Source organism: Lactuca sativa, chromosome 4 (assembly GCF_002870075.4).
Source record: "Lactuca sativa cultivar Salinas chromosome 4, Lsat_Salinas_v11, whole genome shotgun sequence".
NCBI lineage: Eukaryota > Viridiplantae > Streptophyta > Magnoliopsida > Asterales > Asteraceae > Lactuca > Lactuca sativa.
In genome coordinates, this window is record NC_056626.2 from 65,224,377 (window position 1) to 65,245,290 (window position 20,914).

General features: G+C 35.2%; 2 protein-coding genes across 3 annotated transcripts; one reads left to right on the forward strand and one right to left on the reverse strand.

Moving 5' to 3' along the window:
• The first annotated feature begins 11,347 nt into the window (after window positions 1-11,347).
• On the forward strand, window positions 11,348-15,249 carry LOC111883622 (protein transport protein SEC23). 2 transcript variants are annotated; one of them, XR_006190359.2, is made up of 13 exons: window positions 11,348-12,242; window positions 12,325-12,498; window positions 12,620-12,781; window positions 12,872-13,014; window positions 13,139-13,214; window positions 13,288-13,545; window positions 13,640-13,717; window positions 13,798-13,959; window positions 14,037-14,300; window positions 14,376-14,480; window positions 14,575-14,763; window positions 14,861-14,912; window positions 15,232-15,249. XR_006190359.2 is itself a non-coding variant. In XM_023879946.3 (12 exons), exons 1-11 carry the CDS (start codon window positions 11,505-11,507, stop codon window positions 14,716-14,718), a joined length of 2,304 nt encoding a protein of 767 aa, XP_023735714.1. In that variant the 5' UTR covers window positions 11,348-11,504; the 3' UTR covers window positions 14,719-14,763; window positions 14,861-15,115. The 2 variants fall into 2 exon arrangements, 1 of the variants encoding a protein (XP_023735714.1); XM_023879946.3 differs by lacking the exon at window positions 15,232-15,249 and having other exon boundaries at window positions 14,861-15,115.
• Window positions 15,250-17,212: 1,963 nt separating this feature from the next.
• LOC111883621 (transcription factor bHLH10) lies at window positions 17,213-19,356 on the reverse strand. The gene is made up of 4 exons (XM_023879945.3): window positions 18,427-19,356; window positions 17,893-18,351; window positions 17,644-17,751; window positions 17,213-17,428 (listed from the first exon to the last, which is right to left on the reverse strand). The coding sequence occupies exons 1-3, from the start codon at window positions 19,129-19,131 to the stop codon at window positions 17,650-17,652; spliced, it is 1,266 nt and encodes a 421-aa protein (XP_023735713.1). The 5' UTR covers window positions 19,132-19,356; the 3' UTR covers window positions 17,213-17,428; window positions 17,644-17,649.
• Between the last annotated feature and the right edge of the window lie 1,558 nt (window positions 19,357-20,914).

Genomic DNA, 20,914 nt, shown 5'->3' on the forward strand with positions numbered 1-20,914 from the left:
TGTTAGGATTAAAACTAGTATACTTTACACACATCAGCAAAGTGTGTGTCGCACCTTATGTGTGAGCCACCCAGTTGTTAACACATGTCCTCTTCTCATGGTACCATGTCATCCATATCCTGTCGAATCGGTGTAACGCCCGTGGATCCAGGCTAGTCAATTTAGAGATAATAGGGGTCGAAAATGACTTTTCAACTAAAGATTCTTTAGAATAAGTAATCTTAACCAAGTTTTAGAATATGTCTCAAGGTTTCTGTACATATAAAGAACGCCGAAATCCGAGTTATAACGAAGAAGTTATGGCTCGTCGAAGTTTTTCGGCAAAACCGATACGGCACTGGGAGACGTAAATAGTGAATTTACGATAGATGACTTTATAGCCTTAGTGATCTAAACCAATGTTGTAGTATACGTTAAACCGAGAACATCCCTAAAAAGAACGCCCAAATCTGACTTCGTATGAGGAAGTTATGATTTTTCTAAGATTCGGCTTAGCAGTGCACGACCCGAAACTCGAATTTTAGTTCGAGCGGTTTTTGGCATACACGACCTAAATGAGAGTTGAAGATCTCATTAATAGGAACTCAACAGTAAAAATATAGACAAAAACGGAGTTCGTATGAAGGAGTTACAAATTCTCCGTGGTCATTTAACAGTCTAAACGCCTCCTACTGTTAAATTTGAGATCGGTCGAGAATTAGCCGACGGAGTCTAAATGAAAGTTGTAGATCTTGATTTTACCTAAGCGTTGAAAAAAACATCGTCGAAAACGGAGCTTGTATGCGAGAGTTATGATTTTTTCTAAGTTTGAAGGCTGATACGCGATAGGGGTGACGTGGCACCACCAGAATTGGACACATGGCACCACCAGAAGGCTGCCATATGTTCCAACTCAGCAAGTAGGTCCTCCTACTCGGTGAGTCCATTAGTCAGCACCCCTATAAATAGAGGTGTCGGGTTCCCTCACTTCCTCACACCTTCAAACCCTTCTTTCTCTCTCTAGTTTCTCTCTAACCTCCCTTAAGCCTCCTAAAGTCTAGGTAAACCCCCTAGCACCTGAAGGAAGCCCCGAGGCTCCCGGAGTCCTGAGAAAAGAGCCTTTTGGCTCGGGAACGCTGCTCCAGTGAAGCCCGGTTTTCGAGAAAACCCGCTGTAAGTGAGCTGTACCTATCCTATCTTTAGTATAGCTTATGTTTCAATATAGTAATGTTATTAGGACCTTATAAGGAGTATTTAGGCTATTATTATGGGTTATATAAGTATTTTTTAACGCTTATATAATAGTAATAATAGCTAGACTATTAAATTAGTCTCGTCAAGCGTTAGACTAAACTCTAGTGGTAATGATACTAGGTTTCGTCAAGGGATAATTGTTTTAAGAGTAACGAAGTGTTGTCCGAGTGTAGACTCACCACCTTATCAAGTGAGTGCATAGTTACTTTCATATTACACATAGATATGAAGTATTTTATATAAACTACGTGCTATGTGTGAATATTATCTGTATAATTGTTATCTATGCTAAATGAACGATTTTATACATGTTTTAAATGATTTAAACTATATATGTATTTTATATCTACGATAATGTTTGGGTAAAACATGGGTAGATGGAGTATGAGTTGGATGATGAGTTGAGAGGTGAAATAGACCATGAGGTGAGGGTGAGAGGTGGACGATGTGAGAAGCCTTTTTCCCAAATGATGGCCCCGTCATTCAGCAGAGTATGGATGACAACCACAGACTATTCTAGACAGTCCAGTGGAACACTAGCAGGATCGCAACCTGTAGATGTTGTGAACGATGTGTTCACCGGTGTACTCTAAAAACCCATTGACACGTATTGCGAGTGGATACTGTCGACAAACGAAATAGCCCTGGCAGCTATGGATTTAGTGCCTGTTGAGCAGACCCTGGCAGCTATAGATTTAGTGTCCGTTGAGTAAACCCTGGCAACGATGGATTTCGTGTCGATTCCTTAGGATGATCCTTAGGAATGAATTAACGAGGAGTAGCTGATTCTTAGGGAAAACCCTTAAGAGTAAAGAAGATAATGGGGATGGGTAATTGGTTTAACTGTTTGACGATTAAACATAATAATTATATTATTGTGGGTTGAAAACCCTATGTACTCACCAGGTTTCGCAACCTGGCCCACTCAGTTTTATTTATATCACAGGTATTGTTATGAAGTCATATTACACTGAGAGATTAAAGAGATGTAGATCACTAGTGGAAATAAATGTATGTTCTGTTTATGCTTATGTTTTTGTATTGAAGATGACAACCCTAACGTTTTAAAATGAATAAAATACGTTTCTTCGAAAATGTTTTGATAACGTATTTAACATGTTTTTCTGGGAACAAATTCCGCAACATTTTTATGAAAAAAATACTCTGATTTTTACAAAGCATAAACAAAATCGGTCTTTTCTGGCCGTGAAAAATGGGGATGTCACAGTTGGTATCAGAGCATTAGTTTAAGCGAACTAGGAATATGGATTTATTTCTAGACATAAACTTAGAATGCTAAGCGATGATCGTGAGGAGTGTGTCTAATATATTTTAGGTAGTAAACCTAAATAGACACAAATACTAGCTTATTTAGGGAAAATGCCTAACATGCTTTTATGTGTTAAATGTTTTATGATATGCATTATATGAATGGATCTATGGTCTGTTGCCGACCGGATCTGGAAACTTTATGTGTTCAGGTTTCTAAACGTTTAATTACGGTATTAAAACTTGCATGTAATTTTTCGGAGAGATAAGGAGAATTACATGTCAATCGTAAATAAAATCTTCTCTATCTAAATTCTCATCGCTCTACACCGGACATCTAAATTCGATGTATAGATCGACATGATGAACACTCAAAGCGGATTCGGAGATAGTAACCCGCAGCCTAAGCCACAAGTGATTGAGCGTACATCAGAAGTAGCAATTGCACCCGAGCCAATCACGATGGAAGGAGTACAGGCAATGGTGCGGCTGATGTTGGATCAACAGATGAGAGAAAGAAGGTGCTTAATTCAACAAAGTAAGGACGAACTTACTGTGCCAGTACGCCAGGCACCCACTCTTGAGGCAACCATCTGGGTTGCTAAGTCTGTCGAAGAAAAGATCAAAGATAGGATCGCCAACAAGGTTGAAGTTGGCAAGAAGAGGAAATTTGAAGGATCTTCAAGGTCCAACAGGAAAAACTTATTTTCACAGTCTAGAGGAGGAAGAGGTGAAGCAAAATGGTGTAATAGGAGATGCCGTAAGGAAGTGACCTGCTTCAAATGCGGGAAGATTGGTCATAATGCCCATAAATGCTCAACCAAGGAGGAAGTTTTCCTTAAGTTTAGTGCAGAGGGGCACTTCAAGCAAGATTGTCCGATGAGAGCAACAACGCCAAATGTACTGCTAAAGCACCATGAGGGATACGATAAGAAGGTAACTTGCTACAAATGTGGAAGGATAGGACATTACGCCAGCAAGTGCACGTCTAAGAGTAAGGTGTGCTATGGATGTAACAAAGAAGGACATTTATCCAGAGACTGCCCGAGTTGTTTTAACTATTATGGGTTATATAAGTATTGTTTAAATCTTATATAATAGTAATAATAGCAAGACTATTAAATTAGTCTCGTCAAGCGTTAGACTAAACTCTAGTGGTAATGATACTAGGTTTTGTCAAGGGATAATTGTTTTAAGAGTAACAAAGTGTTGTCCGAGTGCCGACTCACCACCTTATCAAGTGAGTGCATAGTTACTTTCATATTACACATAGATATGAAGTATTTTATATAAACTACATGCTATGTATGAATATTATCTGTATAATTGCTATCTATGCTGAATGAACCATTTTAAACATGTTTTAAATGATTTAAACTATATATGTATTTTATATCTACGATAATGTTTGGGTAAAACATGGGTAGATGGAGTATGAGTTGGATGATGAGTTGAGAGGTGAAATAGACCATGAGGTGAGGGTGAGAGGTGGACGATGTGAGAAGCCTTTTTCCCAAATGATGGCCCCATCATTCAGCAGAGTATGGATGACAACCACGGACTATTCTAGACAGTCCAGTGGAACACTAGCAGGCTCACAACCTGTAGGTGTTGTGAACGATGTGTTCACCGGTGTACTCTAAAAACCCATTGACACGTATTGCGAGTGGATACTGTCGACAAACAAAATAGCCCTGGCAGCTATGGATTTAGTGCCTGTTGAGCAGACCCTGGCAGCTATAGATTTAGTGCCCATTGAGTAAACCCTGGCAACGATGGATTTCGTGTCGATTCCTTAGGATGATCCTTAGGAATGAATTAACGAGGAGTAGCTGATTCTTAGGGAAAACCCTTAAGAGTAAAGAAGATAATGGGGATGGGTAATTGGGTTAACTGTTTGACGATTAAACATAATAATTATGTTATTGTGGGTTGAAAACCCTATGTACTCACCAGGTTTCCCAACCTAACCCACTCAGTTTTATTTATATCATAGGTGTTGTTATGAAGTCACATTACACTGAGAGATTAAAGAGATGTAGATCACTAGTCTAAATAAATGTAAGTTCTGTTTATGCTTATGTTTTTGTATTGACGATGACATCCCAAACGTTTTAAAATGAATAAAATATGTTTCTTCGAAAATGCTTTGATAACGTATTTAACATGTTTTTCTGGGAACAAATTCCGCAACATTTTTATGAAAAGAAGTACTCTGATTTTTAGAAAGCATAAACAAAATCGGTCTTTTCTGGCCGTGAAAAATGGGGATGTCACAATCGGGGTGTCAGAGCGAATGTCGCGCACTGCTCGCGGGTGCACGCAAGGATGTTTTATAATCTTTGAAAATTCGTAACCCTCGTATACGAACTCCGTTTTCAACAACTCTTATATATTTTTGTAGATCTTGATGTATACTACAACTTTCCTTTTGGTCATTTTGGATAATTCTGAATTCGTTTTAGCCTGTATTTTATAACTTTTACGATTTTATAAAAATCATAACTCTTTCACACAGGCTCCTTGATCTGCACGCGAGGGACAAATATTTCTGATTTTTCGTTTTTAATTTTTATTTCAACTTTTCCTAACTTTTTTTTTGTCGTTTCTTCAAGTTCTATGATGAGCAGAAGACAATGTGTCGATCTGTTTCCCCATAAGTGGCTGACACATCTGTTCTTGTCATTTCCGGATACCCTTTCTGACCAGGCATCCTATATTAGGAGGGGTTCAGATTTTCTGACCAGGCAGATTAGTATCCCGTAGTCCTTAGATTAGCATGTTGCTAGTAGCGTAGGCTTGACTACATTATTGGAGCCATTCCTCCCACGGTCTTTCCATGATGAGATGGGCCTCGTGACTTTTGTCAGTCATGCATGGTGCCATGCTTTGGGGATTCGAGAGGTTATTTTCAGAGAACTCTGTGTAGAGTTTCTTTTTACTTCCCAATTCAATTGGGAGTGTAGGATTTGGATAGATGGTTCAATATTTTCCTTCCGTCTAGGTGGGGTTGCTCATTCCTGTAGTTTGGTAGAGTTGGGGAAGCGATTGGGGATATATTTTGTTGAGGATGTTGATCATCCTCTTCCAGAGTCCTATTTGGACAGTTGTATTCTATCAAAGCCGAGGGAGTATAACCAGTTGGATGTCTGGGCGTTTCAATATAAAGTGTTTCGGCTATTGGATCGTCGTACGGTTAAAGTGGGTACATACTTGGATAAAATATTAAAGCATTTCAGTATGGGGTATTTTCCCATATGTCATATTGTTAAAGTGAGTAAGACTCAATGTCCTAGTAGTGATAAGGAAACATATACTATAATTTGAGTCCAATATGTTTTGGCTATTGGATCGATCATGTATTCTATGACGTGTACTCTTCCTAATGTGTCTTATGAATTAAGCATGGTTAGTCGATATTAGGATAATCCTGGTAGAGTCCACTGGACAGCAGTAAAGAACATTCTTAAGTATTTATGGAGAACAAAAGAAATGTTCTTAGTTTTCGATGGAAAAGACGAGTTAAGAGTGAGTAGCTATAGTGATGATTGGTTTCAAATTGATCGAAATAACTTTTGTTCTCAATCTAGCTAGGTATTTCCTACTGAATGGTGGAGAGGTAACTTGTAATAGTTCTAAGCAGAAAATGGTGGATGATTCTACTTGTGATTTAAAATACATTGTAGAAAACGAAGCAACAAAGGAAGCGACATGGCTGAAGAATTTCATTGGTGATCTCGGAGTTATTCCATCAATCGAAGAGCCCATAGAAATTTTATGTGATTATGAAGGTTCGGTTGCTTTAACTAAAGAACCAAAGGATCTGGGGAGATCAAGGAACATTATGAGAAAATACCATTATGTTCGACATAGAGTAGAAGATGACGACCTTGTGGTGAATCGAGTATCATTAGAGGATATTCCTGCAAATCCTTTTACAAAGGGATTGAGCAAGGTCAACCACTTCGAGCATGCTAGGAGCATTGGGTTAAGAAATGATGTTAATTTTAGTAGTTAGTTGATAGTTTGAAACAATGTAGCAAAATAAATTGTAATTGTTTTTCATGATTAAATAATGAAGATATATTTATGAGTATGTTAACTACCTTCTTCAATTATTTATTATTGTGTTTCATTTTTGCATGTTTACTTCCTGTGCATTTATTTATCCAAAACGCCGCATTCAAGAATGACTCAAGACTGTCATGGAGTTTTAGTAGATTGTTCATAATGATTTGACATAACATAAAGATTGTTGATATACTCATGAGTGCTTAAAATAAGGATTTTAAGTATTGGTTAAACTTGGGCTTAGAGATTATTTCATGGATTCTATCATGAGTAATTATAAGATGATTATATCTTCTATTCTTCAAGCAAAGATACATAAGTTACGAGTTTATTTTCCATTGGTATTATATTAACGCACCTGTAACTGGATGTTATAAAATGTAGTTCCATGCATGACATGATGAGCAAAGGTTATAATTATGTAGTCAAAGTTTATTCGTTCCTTTTGCCTATTAAAAACGACATCTTTGGGGCTCTCGGTGATTTGATGTTGACATTATAATATTGGGCCCATCCTGGACTAAATTGATGTGTTCAATTCGTAGTCTAATAAGGTCATCATAAATTAGAAATCAAGAAACATAATATTAGACTATGAGATTGATTTATATACAAGTCTTGTGTCCATACGACATCTTGTAGAACGAAGAAATGGTTGATCACTTATCTTAGTGCCAATGTCTGATATGATTCAGAGTTTGGGTAGTGGCTCTGGAAAACACATTTTATTATTTATTCAAGGTCTATACTTGCAATTGTAGTTGTTGACTTATCCAAGTGTGAGACTGTTGGACTAGGTGTCTAAGGTCATAACTAAATCGGTATAATCTTATGGAATAAAATCAAAGTCCTTTTTGGGTTGCCTTCAATAACTAGAAATAGCTAGGAACATCTTTAGAGGAGTAAGGAAATAATTTGTTAGATTATTATATGATTAATTGTAACGCCCGGTTCCTAGTATGTATGTTAAATCGATTAATTCATTTTTGTATAGGAACTCGACGAGTTGGAGGCCCCAAACTCGTCAAGTAGGAATGGAATTTGGACGCGTGATTTAAAGTCTACTTGACGAGTTGCTGCTCTCAGCTCGATGAGTAGAGTTGCTAGAATGAAACCCTAATTTTCAGGGTTTAGCACCCTATTTAAACACCATAACCTCCAAAGGCTGGCCTCATTTTCAGCCTCCATCATCCTAAACCCTAGCCACGAAATCCTAATTCATTTTTGAGTGATTTGATCCATTTTGTGCATTCTTGTGAATTTAAAGAAGAGGGTTCTTGAAGAAGGAGCAAGGACATGAAGGAGAAGAGTAGATCCAGAAGTTGAGCTCCATTTCTGGTTCATTGGAGGTATAAAACTCCTATCTTGTATATTCAATGTTTAGATCTAGTTTTGGAGTGATTTCTCCATGTTTTGGTCCAAGATTTGCTAGCTTTTGAGACTTGGATGTCCCAAGTGATTACTCTTTCATATATGTGGTCTTGAAGGACGTTTATGGCATAAAGGTGCAAACTTTATGGCCATGGAAGTCACATGCAAGCTTTAGGATGCCATTTTGGCCTTTAAAGCTCTAAAAGGCTATGCATGGAGGGAAAGTCAGGGACTTTACGTGTTCATATGATGTCTAGGATCTAGATCTAAAGTTTTATGCTTTAGTTTGGAGTATTATGGCTTGTAGATCAAGATATAGGTCTTACAAAATTAGGGTTTGAGCTAAACCTATTAAGTAGGGCTATTAACGGGTTAAGTTGGAAACTTTACCCTTAAAAGGACATTTTCAGTATGTAGATGAAGTATGGGGCTTAGATCTAAAGGATAAGAGCTTAATCTATTAAGATGGCTCAACAGATTGAAGAACTCGTCGAGTCCATAGAGGAACTCGACGAGTTGGGTCGAAGTGTCCCGAGTCTGTAAAGGGCAAAACTCGACGAGTTCAAGGATGACTCAACGAGTTGATTGGAGAAGTCCCGATTCTATGGATAAGAGGAACTCGACGAGTTGGATCGCGATTCAGGGTTCATGATTCATGGAACTCGACGAGTTAATGGACCAACTCGGCGAGTTGAGTCAACCTAGGATGTTGATTTTGACCAGAATGTTGACTTTAACCAAGGTGTTGACCTTGACTTTGACTTTGACCAAAGTTGACCCTTAAGGGAGTTATGAGTATGAAAGGGGTAATTAAAGGAAATCTTGTATGTGTAGGAGTTTGAGTATAGCTGATTCAGAACCAAGGACAGTTCAACTACATCACGACATTGAGGTGAGTTACCTTCCAGTAGAAGTGGGTCGAAGGCACTAATACCGACCCACTGGTAGTTGATTATAGTTGAGATGATTGTCTTTGTGATAATTGTTTGGTATGACACTATCTGTTATGCTTTATGTGCTAGTATGTTATGATATTATGTGATAGTGGTAGGAGGGGTAGGTTAGACCTCGTAGCCGGTTGAGTTAGACTGTAGGGTAGGTCGGGCACCCAGATATGCCTAACAATATGTTATGTTATGTTATTATGTGGTAGTGGTAGGGTTGAAATAGTCCCCGTAACCGGTTGAAATAAATCGGAAGGTAGGTCGGACATCTAGATATGCCTGGCAGGGTAGGTCGAGCATCCATATATGCTTGACAAGGGTAGGTAGGGCACCCCGGTATGCCTGACAAGGGTATGTTAAGCACCCGGATATGCTCAGCAGGGTAGGCCGGACACCCAGAGATGCCTGATAGTATGTTTATTGTATGATATGTGGTATAATGGGGGAACTCACTAAGTTTTGTGCTTACGGTTTTCAACTTTGGTTTCAGGTACCTCCTCTTCGAAGGGAAAGGAGTCGGCATGATTGCAGCGCATTACACCAGGATTTCCGCACATGAGATCTATGGATTTCCGCAAATGAGATCTATAGGATTTATACTCTGATATTATTTTGTCATGACATGTTTTGATTATGGATACATTGGTTTTGATATGAGTTAGTGTTATGATGTTTTCAGACAAATGGTTTTATAATTATTAAATTAAAATGAAATTTTTGGATCATAAATTTTTGGGATGTTACATTAATAAATTATTTAGAAATGGTTAATAATTAATTTAGAATCAACCAAAATTAATTAGAAATTATTTTTGGATTAATTAGAATTAATTAAAGGTTCATGGGTTAAATTATAATTGTTTAATTTTTAAATAAGGAAGACATTCTAAAACCATCCTTATGGTGGACGGTTTTAGGAGAGGTCCAGAAGGGTTCTGGAAGTCTCTTTTAATTGATAAGGAAACTGATTTGAATAGGCTTAAAATATTATTATTTTATTCCTCAAATTACGGTTCCCCAAACTATAAATAGGACCCTTATGTAAGGAATTTTCATCCCTAGCCTTTCAAGATCAAGAATCGAAAATTCCCTCCCCCTCTCTCTCTCTCTCTCTCTCCCCTTTAAATCGTTCCTTAGGGTCTTTAGAGTATTAGGTGTGGGCTATTAGAAGCATCCACATTATTGGTGCTTGTTTTCCACGAAACTCTTGAGGACTGAAGCTTAACTATATTCAATAATACTCAAAGGTATGTACACAATCCTTTTGTGATTTTCGATTTACATATGTTAGTTCATAGTTTTCATAGTGTGTTGCTATTATAAGAAAAGCCATAGATTTCTAAGTTGCGTGTGCCCATAAAATAGTTTTATGATTCTGTTGTGCAAATTTTGTTGTTTTAACTTTTAATGTAACCTAGAAAACTCATCAATGTCAAATACATAAATAATATGTTCCAATTTTACTGACTTGTCATCTTAACCGTATGAAACACATGTAATCGAAAGGCGTGCCAAGAATCCGAGGCTACAAGATATTCATCAAATTGGAAGCCGGTGACAAGGCATAATTCCCTCATCCCAAAGGCCAACTCTTACTCCTTAATCTAAAAACCATTTCCTCTAAATGGTTTTGAAGGTGTGTGACAACTTATTTGAATATGTAATCTAAAAGAAAATGATCATCTTCTACCTCAACATGAATATCTAACCACCTACCAATTTTGCAAAGACATTGAAAGAGAAACATTAAAAATGTGGTCATGTTGCAAAAAACAAAAACAAATTACTTTCAGTATAACACTTAAGATAATTATGGATTGGTCATGGTGCTCTCGAACGTATGGTTCTAAACATTCTGAACTAGTTCACCGTATTTCAGACGTGATCGTCGTATTCTAGACTTTTTCGGAGATGATTTTCATGTTCCGAAATACGAAAATCAATTTGGAGTTACCTAATGCACATGCTATTGTAAACGTAACTACTTTTCTAATCGTTTGGGTCTTTAGTAATACTAAAAGACTACATACCTAAGGCACATGTTATCGATTAATACAACATTCCAGAACTATTCTTGGAACGTTCTTTGCGTTCCGAACTCTAGTTTTCGTAGTTATAATTACAAATTTTAACAAGTACAAGTAAAGGAGCGGAGAACTTGCACGTAATGACGTAAAACCTCTAACTCATTGGAATCAGATGACATTTCCTCTTTGCCCATTAAGTTTGAAATATTAAGATATTCTTGTATGCATTCTGAAATGTCTTATGTATGTACTGTCATTTTCTCCGAAACCCAATATCGAATGGGCCGGACCGAATAACTTTAATCCACAATGATCCATTTCAAAATAAATTATTATTTTTAAAAGACAATTATTTTATTCAAAATACCGACTCATTTGTTTAGATTACTCAATGTCCTTATACTAAATTTACAGTTATTTCAAAAAAGTAAAATAAACATAACATATGGCCGGCTAATTACAAAGTGTCATCTACCGAAAGTTGGCTCCTTGGTCTCGCTTCTTCCCTAACAGGAACCTCTGCTTCCAAATCGAGAAAACCAAAGTCCACTGCTCTCTCACACTGATCAACCAATTTTGATTCAACAGGATGACGGAGTTCTTGGATTTGGAAACCCAAGACGCCGTGCGGATGCCATGGAATGTTCTTCCCGGCACCAAACAAGAAGCCGCTCAATGCGTCATCCCAATTTCCGCCATCTACACTCCGATCAAACCCTTACCCAACACCACCCCTCTCCTCCCTTACTCCCCCCTCCGCTGCCGCAATTGCCGATCCGTACTCAACCCTTTTTCCATCGTCGACTTCTCCACCAAAATCTGGATCTGTTCCTTCTGCCTCCACCGCAATCACTTTCCTCACCACTACCAATCCATCTCCGATGATAACCTCCCCGCGGAGCTCTTCCCTCAGTACACCACCATCGAATACGAACCCCAGAACGAGAGACCCGCTTCCCAAGCTATTCCTCAGGTGTTTTTCTTCGTGGTGGATACTTGTATGATCGAAGAGGAAATCGGGTTTCTAAGATCAGGGCTTTCGAGGGTGATTGGGGAGATTCCGGAGAATTCTCTTGTCGGTTTGATTACTTTCGGGAGGTATGTTTGTGTTCATGAGTTGGGGTTTTTCGGAAGAGTTCCCAAGGTTTATGTGTTTAATGGGGCCAAAGAGATTACTAAAGATCAGGTTTTGGAGCAGATGGGTTTCTTTCTAAAGAAACCGAGACCAGCTACAGGAGTTGTTGCCGGAGTTCGAGATGGACTTTCTCAAGAAAGCATTTCCAGATTCTTACTGCCAGCTGCAGATTGCGAATTCGCCCTAAATTCGGTATCATCTCCATACTCCTTTGTGTAAATTCCATGTTCAGTTGTTAATCTTTGTATACTTTTATAACTTGATACCATATCAGGTATTAGACGAGCTTCAAAAAGATCCATGGCCAGTTCCTGCAGATCAAAGAGCACCAAGGTCCACTGGCACTGCTTTAACCATAGCCGCTCATTTGTTGGGAGTATGTGTTCCTGGTTCAGGGGCTAGAATAATGGCGTTTTTGGGTGGGCCCACAACTGAAGGGCCAGGTTCTGTGAGTATATTCTAGTCACAGACTCTTACTAATTGTGTTACTCATTATTGTACATATGTTCAAGATTTTGTATCAACTATCAAAAGCCTTGTATTCTAAAATCTTTTGCATTTTCTTTCAGATTGTATCAAAAGCCTTGTCTGAACCTATTCGTTCTCACAAGGATCTAGATAAAGATGCTGCTCCTTTTTTTAACAAAGCAGTGAAGTTATATGAAGGACTTGCAAAGCAACTTATACATCAAGGACATGTTCTTGATGTTTTTGCTTGTGCTCTTGATCAGGTAATCATTCCTTAAAAATCTTGTCACTTTCATTACATATGGATTTAAATACTTAGCTAAGTTGACCTAACAGTTAGTTTATTCTTCTAGGTTGGAGTAGCTGAGCTTAAAGTTGCAGTTGAAAAAACTGGAGGACTTGTTGTGTTAGCAGAAAGCTTTGGTCATTCAGTTTTTAAAGATTCTTTATTGCGTGTTTTCCAATCGGGTGACACTGACTTGGGTTTATCATCAAAGTAAGGTTTGATTTAATCTCTTCAATCCTTAACACATTGATATCTCATATCTTAATGTTGACTCAATCACTTCTTGTTTTTGTTTGTAAATTGTAAATTGTAACAAAGTTCTCACTTTATGCAGTGGTATATTTGAAGTAAACTTTTCAAAGGATATCAAAATCCAGGGTATTCTTGGTCCATGTGCATCACTTGAGAAGGTTCATATAGTGTTTTAAAGAATGTTGACTTTTGGTTGACTCTTTGTTGACTGATTGTTGTTTTTTTGTGCAGAAAGGTGCTTTATGTTCTGATACCAGTATTGGTCAAGGGGGTACTACTGCATGGAAGATGTGTGGACTTGATAAATCGACTTCATTGTGTTTAATCTTTGATATTGTGAAGAAAGAAAGCTCAGATGTTATTGGTCAAGCTGCAAATAATCAGTTTTATTTCCAATTTTTGACTTATTATCAACATAGCAATGGACAAATGAGACTTAGAGCCACCACTCTTTCAAGAAGATGGGTCACAGGTCCAGGAAATATACAGGCATGATTATTCATTTATTCTATAAGTTACTTTAATTGTTAATTTATTATTATTATCGATTAAGAAAAGTCAAACTTGACTTTTGCATTTGTAGGATTTGGTTGCTGGGTTTGACCAAGAAGCAGCTGCAGTAGTCATGGGGCGACTAGTTTCTTTCAAAATGGAAACAGAGGTAACAATCTTTATATATCTAAAGGTCTTAATTGATTTAACTTATTTTATTTTTTATTTTTGTGTTGACTATATATATAGGCTGAATTTGACCCCATAAGGTGGCTTGATAAAACATTGATACATTTATGTTCACGTTTTGGTGACTATCAAAAAGACAATCCATCTTCTTTTGTCCTTTCTCCTCGTTTATCAATCATTCCTCAATTTGTCTTCAATTTGAGAAGATCTCAATTCGTACAGGTGTTACTTTCTTTCTTCATTTACTTTTCAGGAACTTTTTTTTTTGCGGAAATTAAGGTTTTTTAGTTTTTGTACAGGTTTTTAACAACAGCCCGGATGAAACAGCTTATTTTAGAATGGTTATGAACAGAGAAAATGTTGCAAATTCAGTTGTGATGATTCAGCCTTCTTTAATTTCTTATGCTTTTAATTCTGGAGCTGAACCTGCTTTATTAGATGTGGCTTCAATTGCTGCTGATAGAATCCTTCTTTTGGATTCATATTTCACTGTTGTTGTCTTTCATGGATCCACCATTGCTCAATGGCGTAAAGCTGGCTACCAAAATGAACCTGAACATAAAGTACACTCTTTTCTTTTTTTTTTTTTTTTAAAGAAAAGGGTATAAAAGTCATTTCTTGTATAATTGTAATTGCAGGTTTTTGCTCAGTTGTTGCAAGCTCCACTCGATGATGCTGATGCTATTGTAAAGGAAAGATTTCCAGTACCCCGTTTAGTGATTTGTGATCAGCATGGATCTCAGGTTACATAATCTCTCAACTAATTTATTATTATTATTATGAAATCTGTAAAACTTGTTTTTTGTTTTTATATAATTGGGAATTAATTTAATGCAGGCTCGTTTTCTATTAGCAAAACTAAATCCATCAGCTACATATAATTCGGAAGCTCCTCCTACTCCTGGTGGAGATGTTCTCTTTACAGATGATGTCAGCTTTGAAATCTTTTTAGATCATCTTCAACGATTAGCAGTTCAATAAATTTTACTTTTCTTCAACAATATACGCATAGTTTTCGCCAATTTTGTAAGATTTTTTCATCTTGATTACGTTCACTATTGTTAAATGATAACATGTTTGTCATGTATATTATTATTATTTTTTTTTGTTGGTGTGGTTGTAGTTTTTGAAGTATTCATATCTGGATTATAAAGGAGGGAAAATCAGTGATACAGGTTAGAAAGTGATGATTGTAGTTATTATGTAGAAATTATAATGTGGTTTTGTTTCTTGTTGTAAAGGGTAAAAGAAAACCCAAAACTAGCTTTTATTTTTACTTCTCAACCATTGTCTAAAAAATAGAATCTGGTTTTGTTTTGGTGTTACGTGTTTGTTTGTTAAAAAAAAGGACAAAAATAAGATTGTTCATATTGATTTATTTCTTTTTTGGGTTATGGTCGCTATTTAGCAACCTAGGACATCCGATTTACATTTTAGAACAGTAATCGTTTAATTATACTTCATGAGTTATTAAACAACTTTTTGTTTCGTTAGGGTTTTCGATGATAAAGAAGAAAATTTTTTGATGTGTTTTCTTCATCAATGTTGAAGATAATAGATTGGGAGGAAAGATTTGTAAAAGAGAAAATTATAAAATTAAGTAAATGTTTTATGTGGTTATTGTAAGAGAGGAGTGGGGTTGTGGGGTGGGTGGGGGTGGTGGGACTTGTTTTATTTATTTTTTTAAATGAAAAACTAGTAAGTTACTACTCCTGTTTTGTGGGGGACTGAACTTGTTTAATGACAAAAGTGTAGGGCGTAAACATGCAAATAATTGTAAGTCATGCAGCCAAAACATGAAACCAAAAAGTGTAAGGACCAAACATGATAATATATTATGGGGCATGCAATGGGGAGTGGGATGTGGAGGTAATCTTCAAAGTTTTTATTAGGTATGGATAATTTTTGTATTTTGTTAAACATTAGGTGCGAAACCCGTGTATTACATGGATTGATTTAAAAAAAATTAAACATTAAAGTGTAAACAAAAAATATTTTTTAATTAATCTATAACTTTAAAAAAAATAACGTATTTATTGCAATTTAATATCATATATATGATATTTAATATTTTACATATATAAGTATATGATTTTAATTTTAAAAATTGAAACAAACCAAAAATTGATAAAAATACCACAAAATGACTTTAATTTTTAAATGGATAATATTTATTTTAAAAATACCACAAAATGACAAGTGTCAAAATTAATGAGAAATTGATATGTGGCAAGAAAAATCTTTATTTATTCAGGAAGATATAGACCGTTTTTGTTAGAAAAAAAAGGACCTTTTCAGTAATTAACGGGACATTTTTTGTAATTTATTTTTTATATCAAGGTCAAACTTAACAAATTCTTCAATATATGGTCTGTTTTTGTAAAATAGAAACTTTATATGAACCTTTTTTATAAATTACAAAATTATAGGGATTAAATCTATCAAAATCCAAAACTTTTGGGGCAGAACTCTGAAACTCAAAAAAAAATATTATTCCTAAGTACTCTGGTTTTAATTCATTATGTACAGATGATCTTAACAAAAGAACATACGGTGTGTTTTTTTACAAGGCATCCGTTTTTATACCCATTTTGAATTCTGGCCCGTTGTATCCGACGGATTAAAAAGCATCGATCTAGACGAATGGGTTTGTTACTTAATCCACCAAATGTCCAATTTGGTCAAACTATTAGTCTTTTTTTGGGCCAAGTAGTTTTCAAATGTTGGCGTTAATTTAGGCTGATAAAAATAAACACACCTCTTAATATTTTGCCAAATAATAACAAAAATGTAACCAAGTTTCTAAATATAACAATACATATCGCAGGGGTCCACTTCAAATGTAGTGGGCGCTATAAAATGTTATAAATATGTGTATCCCAGCAAACCACTCAAAATGAAGTACTTCGAAATGAGACTTTATAATTGAGTAATACGAAATCTTATGTTGAAAAAAAAAAAAAAAACTTGGTGCAAAAGTGGGAAAAAGATCTTTTAAATATAGACGACCATTTCGTAGTGAATAATGCTTTTAGTGAGTCCGCTAAAACAATGTATGGCAATTGTAGGAATTTTTGAAATTTTAATTCCTGGCAAATGATTAAATGAGTTAATTATTTGAGTCATTTGATCTTTAGTCGAGTACTTAGAGTTAATTTGTGAAGATTTATGTATTCTAATTAGATAAAATCAGTATATCCTAAATCAGATGATTCCTATGTTAATTGAGTCGTATTTCCGGTTTTCTATGATAACTCGAATTGATAGATAGGTGGTTGGTTGAAAAGCTTATGCGTAGAGTGTGCAAGTTGTTTTTCAGATTTGTTCTGTTTTCTCTAGTTCATTTTTCATCAAATTTAAAGAAATAGTAGTTTTGAATGAAATAACAAAATCAACAATACAAAATAAAAAAGGTATTGGAGAGAAACCAAACAAACATTTTCATGTAATATAAAATTAACAAATCAAACCCCAATGGTTGCCTTTAGGCATGCAATTTCCAAAAGTCTAATTCCAAATACCAGAATTACCCCTGCTTTTATTCTAGTTAATTGATTTGTTGTAAGTTACTCATATAGTTAAGTGTCAATTTCAAATCCCAATTTCTCTCCTCTCTACCCCCTCTTCATGTCTTCCCCCAATAGTTAGTATCAAAGCAAACAAGCATAAACCCATGTGGTCTACCATAAATCTGCAAAATTACATTAAAAAAAAATTACCATTATATTATTTAAAACAAAACTATTTAAAGAGTTATATGTAATGTAATGAACACAATTTGAAAGAGTGTTTTATAAAAGTAGATAAACTTGTATGCCCAAATGTAGCAACACAATGGAAAAGTGTCTTTAAGGAATTGGCTTTTTTCTGTTGGGTAGATTGTACTTTCTGCAAAAATAGTTGTACCTTGTGTTAGTAGCTAGAAGTGACTGGGATAGTTGCATATTGTTTGTCCACCACCTCAATTAGCTTATTGGCTATAGCACTTGCATAAACAGAGGACCCTTCACAAATCTGCACATGTCATTCAAAATCAAGAAACTTTCCATGAATCCACCAAATAATTTGTTATTTGGAGAAATACCCAGAAAAATTGAACAAATGGGTTGTAATGTACAACTCAACATTGCATAAGATGGCTTAAAGAAGTTGTACCTTGGTATTGAACAGATAGCTGTAGAAATCACCAATGAGTCCACCAGCGACATGATGAAGATCCAGTTGAAGTTCATGAAGAACTTTTGAAACAAGAAACAAACAGTTGATCCTCTTTTGTTGCACCAATTTGATTGTAACTTCATCATCAATGATTCGAACATCGATCTCTGTGTTTTTGGATTTTCTCTGTAGCCATGAGCTCCTCATTGTAGAAGTTGAATTGCCGTTGTAGGTTTGTTGATCATGAGCATGATCTCCGGCACCGGCGCTGCCACCTCCATTGCTCTTTGTGTAAATACTCTCTACATCTAAAGTCGAATCGTCTTCTGTTTTGTGCTTTTTCATCCTACCTCTGTTGCATCTCTTCCTCTCCACCAAAATCTTCAGTTCTTCCACAGTTCTCTTGAGTTCGTTGATGTATTCAATGGCATCTCCGACCACCGATGCTCGATCAGCCTTTTCTTCAACAAGAAAACAGAATTAAAATTTGTAAATGTTATCAAATTCATCTGAGACTCAAAATTCTCATACCTTTGTGGGATTTGGGACTAATCCCTTCAAGGCCTCAAACTTGCCATTCAATTGTTGCCTTCTATGTTTCTCAGTCGCAAAATGTTTTGTATCTTTGTTTTCTCTCCCTTTTCCATTAATTATTCCCCCACCGAACTCCAAAACCGCATCTCCGTCATGATACAGTTGATTCTGTTCTCCTCTGTCCATATCCATCTCGCCAAAAATGGAGCCACAACCAGTCAAATTGAATCCGTTTGGGAGAGAATTCAGCAACTCTCTGAAGAATGGAGGCTGTGGAGGGAGATTGTGAGGCAATAGCGGATCGAACATGACTTGACCCGAGGTTTGATCGATATGGGTCGGGTTGGAAAAGCATATTGATGAAGAGCATCTGGGTAACTGGAAGAGATTAAGGAGATCTGGTGGTGTGGGTGTAGGCAAACAATTGTTATCGTTCCCGATAAGAACCTGATCATGAGGATTATGAGCCCAGTTGATTTGTTGGTGGTTTTGGTGATCCATGTCCATGTTCATGAGATGTTGGTGATGAAGCTGATCTGCAGGTGCTTCAATGGCGGAGAAATTGGAAATTTGGTGGAAGTTGGAGACATGGGGTTGTGGGAAACTGTCACCTTGGTGATCAATAAGCACTTGTTGATGGTGAGCTACAGAATTTGGATCGAAGCAACCACTTGCTTCAAACATATCTGAATTCTCCAGCATTTTCTCTGCAAGTTCTAGAGAGAGAGAGAGAGAGAGAGAGAGAGAGAGAGAGAGAGGGAATTTGGAAAACTTCTAAGCTTTGTGTATTCGAAAAGATTGAAAACGTGAAGTATTGATCGTAACAACACGAAGATGAATTCACAATCTGGCGATAGAATGAGAATTTGAGGAGACACAGAAGCAGATATCACCAAGTAACCAAAAAGGAATTGCTATTTAGAGAGGGAGGAAGGTAGGTTGAGAGTAGGGGACTGGAAGTGAAGATATAAACGTATTTATATTAGTAAAATTTGCCACAAAATGACTCCAATTTCATGTTAAAATACAAATTATCAACTTTCACATATTTGTTTGACATATATTATAATAAAAAAATCAAATACATTGTATCTTTTTGAAAATCCTTTTAACAAAACTCAGTAAACTTTTTGGAAACTTACAAATATTTTCATCAGCTATCATTTCTTTTTGTTGAGTAGTGGCTATGAAGAAATATCAATCCCCATCAATATCTTAACCTAATGGTTAAGGAACAGATATACAAATTAGATTATGCTCTTGCTAATTAACTAAAAACATTTTGAGTATGTTTGGCCAAAATAATTTAGTTAATTTAGTTGAAAGTTATAACTTTTATTTGTTGAACAAATGGTTCACAAAAATACTAATTTTAATGCAAATTACCATTATAATAATATATTTTGTGAACACAAAAGTTTCGATTGCATATATTCTTATAATATATATTTTTAAATAATTATGGTTTATGCAAAAAAAAATTATTTATATATAACATTAACCTTTTATGTTATTTTAGGAGTAAGATACTGGGTGTATGTATTAGTCATTCTAAAAAAATCTAATAATATAATTTTTAATCATATATTTATATAAAAGAAATTAAATATCCTCTTACTTTTTGTTCCTACAAATCCTCCTACTCAATTAAATAGTGACACGTGTAACATTTAATCACTTTTAAATCATCAATATTTGGTCAATAACAAAACAGTTTAAAGCACCATTGCCCTGGTTGGAGTTTAGATGACGGATTAAATTGTTAAAAAGTGATCCAAATATATCAAAATTCTTATAGGTAAATAATACTTCTATTTTATATATATATATATATATATATATATATATATATATATATATATATATATATATATATATATATATATATATATATATATAGTTAAGTTTCCTTTTGAAAAAAAATGATGATAATCATCATAAAACATAATTAATTTTATTAAAATATGACATTCATCTTATATTTGTTATCTTCTTTTTTATATATATATATATATATATATATATATATATATATATATATATATATATATATATATATATATATAAAAGAAGATAAATAAAAATAAAATGTAAAAAGATATTTAATTTTTCAAAAAAATTATAGCCATCATCTAGTCTAATTTATAGACAAACTAACCATAATTCTTGTAGTAAATAACCGTAAAATAATGCACGTGTTTTATGACTACTATTATTTTTTTTTAAAAATTTAATAATTCTTAATATAATCCATATTTATATGTAAGGGTCAAGAAATGGAAAGAAAAAGAAATAAATTTTAACAACTTCCAGTTCGTTGGTGGGAGATTCTGGGTTGGACCCACCAGAATTATTTGATTTGATTTTGTACTTTGTTTCATTTTCTTTACCCTTTCTTTTCATTACACTTTATGGTATTTTCTTTGCATAGTACAATCGACGGTTTAGATCTTCTTATCATGAATATATACAATTAACTTTTTTT